The 2,591-nt window shown below is 42.3% G+C and overlaps 1 protein-coding gene across 1 annotated transcript in view; it reads left to right on the top strand.

Moving 5' to 3' along the window:
* The window catches only part of LOC137999068 (uncharacterized), a 4,368-nt gene extending 2,206 nt beyond the window's left edge, over positions 1-2,162 (top strand). The window contains exon 1 of the mRNA XM_068844901.1: positions 1-2,162. This exon is cut by the window's left edge and continues 2,206 nt beyond it. Coding sequence (XP_068701002.1) covers positions 1-1,368 — 1,368 coding nt within the window. The 3' untranslated portion in view covers positions 1,369-2,162.
* Positions 2,163-2,591: the final 429 nt, after the last annotated feature.

The following is a 2,591-nucleotide window of genomic DNA, read 5'->3' as shown; positions in this document are numbered from 1 at the left end:
CAGCTTCCAACTAAGAGCGACTGCTTTTTAAGAAAGGAGAAAATTAATTCAGACTCCGAAAAACATCACTTAGGCCTTCTTTGTCACAGTACAGCTTGGAAGGATAAACATTACACATACTTCATTGTGAAACACCAAACAATGAAGAGAAATTCATTTTCAGATCATAAGAAGTCGAATTTTCTCTGCGCGAGATTTCGAAAACTTTCAAAACAAAGCAGAGAAGAAATCGAACTGCAGATTTATAATCAACCTTCTTGCTGGCGAAATATCACTTTAACTGGTGCAATGTGGCTTAGCATAAAATTAAGACGCAGGACGAATATCGACCGCCCAGCGAGATTCCTTTCAGAAATCAACGAGACTAGCTGCATTTTCCCAGATAAATTTCAAGGAACGTGGAATGAAATATCCCAACATAATGCACTCCAAACTCTAATAATAAATAGCACTGTGGTTAGAATCCCTCCTTATGGTCAATTCCACTGTAAAACGCAGCACGTCTTTCAGCACCAAGCAACTCCAAGGTGTAATTCATTAGTAACTGGCAAATGGCCAGGAATGGGACGGGCTAAGTTTGCTCTGAATGACTATCTACTTGTATCGAATTTTTCCAATGGGTGCCGCGTACGTGTGACTCGTTTCGGTATTACTAATGTTATTGGGACTGATGTCCTCATTTACAGACTCTCGCAAAGTGTAATCGTTGATTATAGAGCAAAAAACATTGAAGAATACTTTAACCACCACGTTCTGCATCAGTTTTGCTCGACTTGGCTTCCGTATAAACTGGACCCTTACCCCGTCTGGGGTAGAAATATCGAAAAAATTTTAATGAAGTCACCAATGGGAACTCAACATCAATGTCCTCTACCGACCTTTGGAAGGGGAATTTACCACTTTAAATCACTGTTGGGTAACAAGACCGAATGCAATGGAGCACCTTCTCGTATGCACTTTGCATGCGATAATTCGTTCACATTCGAAGTCAAGTACGATTCTGGGTGTCATCTGTCTGATGTATCGTTTACCTGCATAGGTACAGCCTGGAGAATCGGGGAATTCTTCTTAGTTCTAAATGAGAAACATAGAAGTATCGAGTGTTTGTGGTTTGATAAAGAGAACGATCAAATTTTTCGTCTAAGCACCCCTCAGTGCTCCGACATTGACTGGGGAAAACTTCCGGGAGAAGACAGAAACTTTGCAGAGAAATTTGTTTTCAAGTATTACAGTAAATGTCCTGTGGTTTCCCACAAAAATGGAATTGAGTATCCTGTAATAATACGGCCGATGCAAAATGCTGCGCCTGGTTATAGCGTTTTCCTAATTGTCATAGTTATAACGCTTGCGCTTGCACATGCGCTGTAAGAATAATCTGATCTGTCCGGCTGATCAGTGCGGATACTGATATATAAAACTCTTATTATGTACTCTGATTGGTCAATAACGAATGCATAAATAGGTTATAGAGTGCAATACGGAAGTTGATATGGAAACACAGCGATGGAGTTATTTTGTTCAGTATATAATGAATAAAAAACCGTATGAACTTGCTCGTGTATTTTGTGATTTCTGGTCACTCGTGACGTTTTTGAAAGTTCTCAAATTGCACTCTCCCACGGCTCATGAGAACTTTCAAAGCATCACACGTGCCTTTAAATTCCGAAATGCACTCGCGTTCATACGATTTCCTATACTAATTAAACAATTATTTTGTGGTATTTTTGAGCTGACCGAGACAATCGCTACCTCTGACGACACGAGTGCTTAATTAATGAATCTGAGCAAATAATAGTCAACGGAAAACCGTATAAAGGAGAGAGAAGCTAGTCCGGCTGTACTCTGCATTTCTTTAGTCTTTTTCTTTTTCAGTCTGCGTAGCTGGTGGCCGGGGTATTGTTGGCGCGAGAGGCAAATTAACGAACGGCGACGCCGAGCAGAGACTGAAGAGGGGCGCATATTCCAACAACATTTTAGTTCACGAAGCTGAGAATTGGTGTCGTCCGTCAAAGGTGCCTCTTATGTTTCATATTCACCAAAGCGCCCACTGAGGCAGTGCCTGCGACTTCGTCAGTTGTATTTGCGCTCGCGTACGTTTTTCCTCCGCGTGTGTGTTGTCAGTACGCCATTGTATTACGTGATCGATTTGTTATAAAACTGTTTGAGTTCCTTCATTGTGTCGGCAGTTCCTTGCCTGTCTTTTAACACTGGCGTGGTGGTAGTGGTTAGTGATCCACGTTCTCAAGGACCTGATAGCCGGCTTGCTAATCGAAGTAAAAACGAGTCTACCAATCCGATGGTCGATTGACTGTGAACTCTGAGCAGCCATCTGCCTTCAAAGTATCAATTCACTGTTTCTTACTGTTAAAGCATGAATTCCAGTAGAGATCCAATGGTCCCTTTGAAAGAACGAAAGCATCACAACGTTCGAAGCGTGGAGGCAGAACCTCCAGTATTCCCTTTTGCTAGACGCTAACCCTTCGCCCCCTTTCAATCAGGATAATTGTAGGTGGCAGAAAATGTCGACCACTATCCCCTACCTACAGAGGACTCGTTCCCGATGGGGAAGAGATCCCTTCTAGCCGCCAACG

Source organism: Montipora foliosa, chromosome 4 (genome assembly GCF_036669935.1).
Source record: "Montipora foliosa isolate CH-2021 chromosome 4, ASM3666993v2, whole genome shotgun sequence".
Classification (NCBI taxonomy): domain Eukaryota; kingdom Metazoa; phylum Cnidaria; class Anthozoa; order Scleractinia; family Acroporidae; genus Montipora; species Montipora foliosa.
The sequence above is the reverse complement of the archived record's forward strand: the minus strand, read 5'-3'. Positions and strand labels throughout refer to the sequence as shown.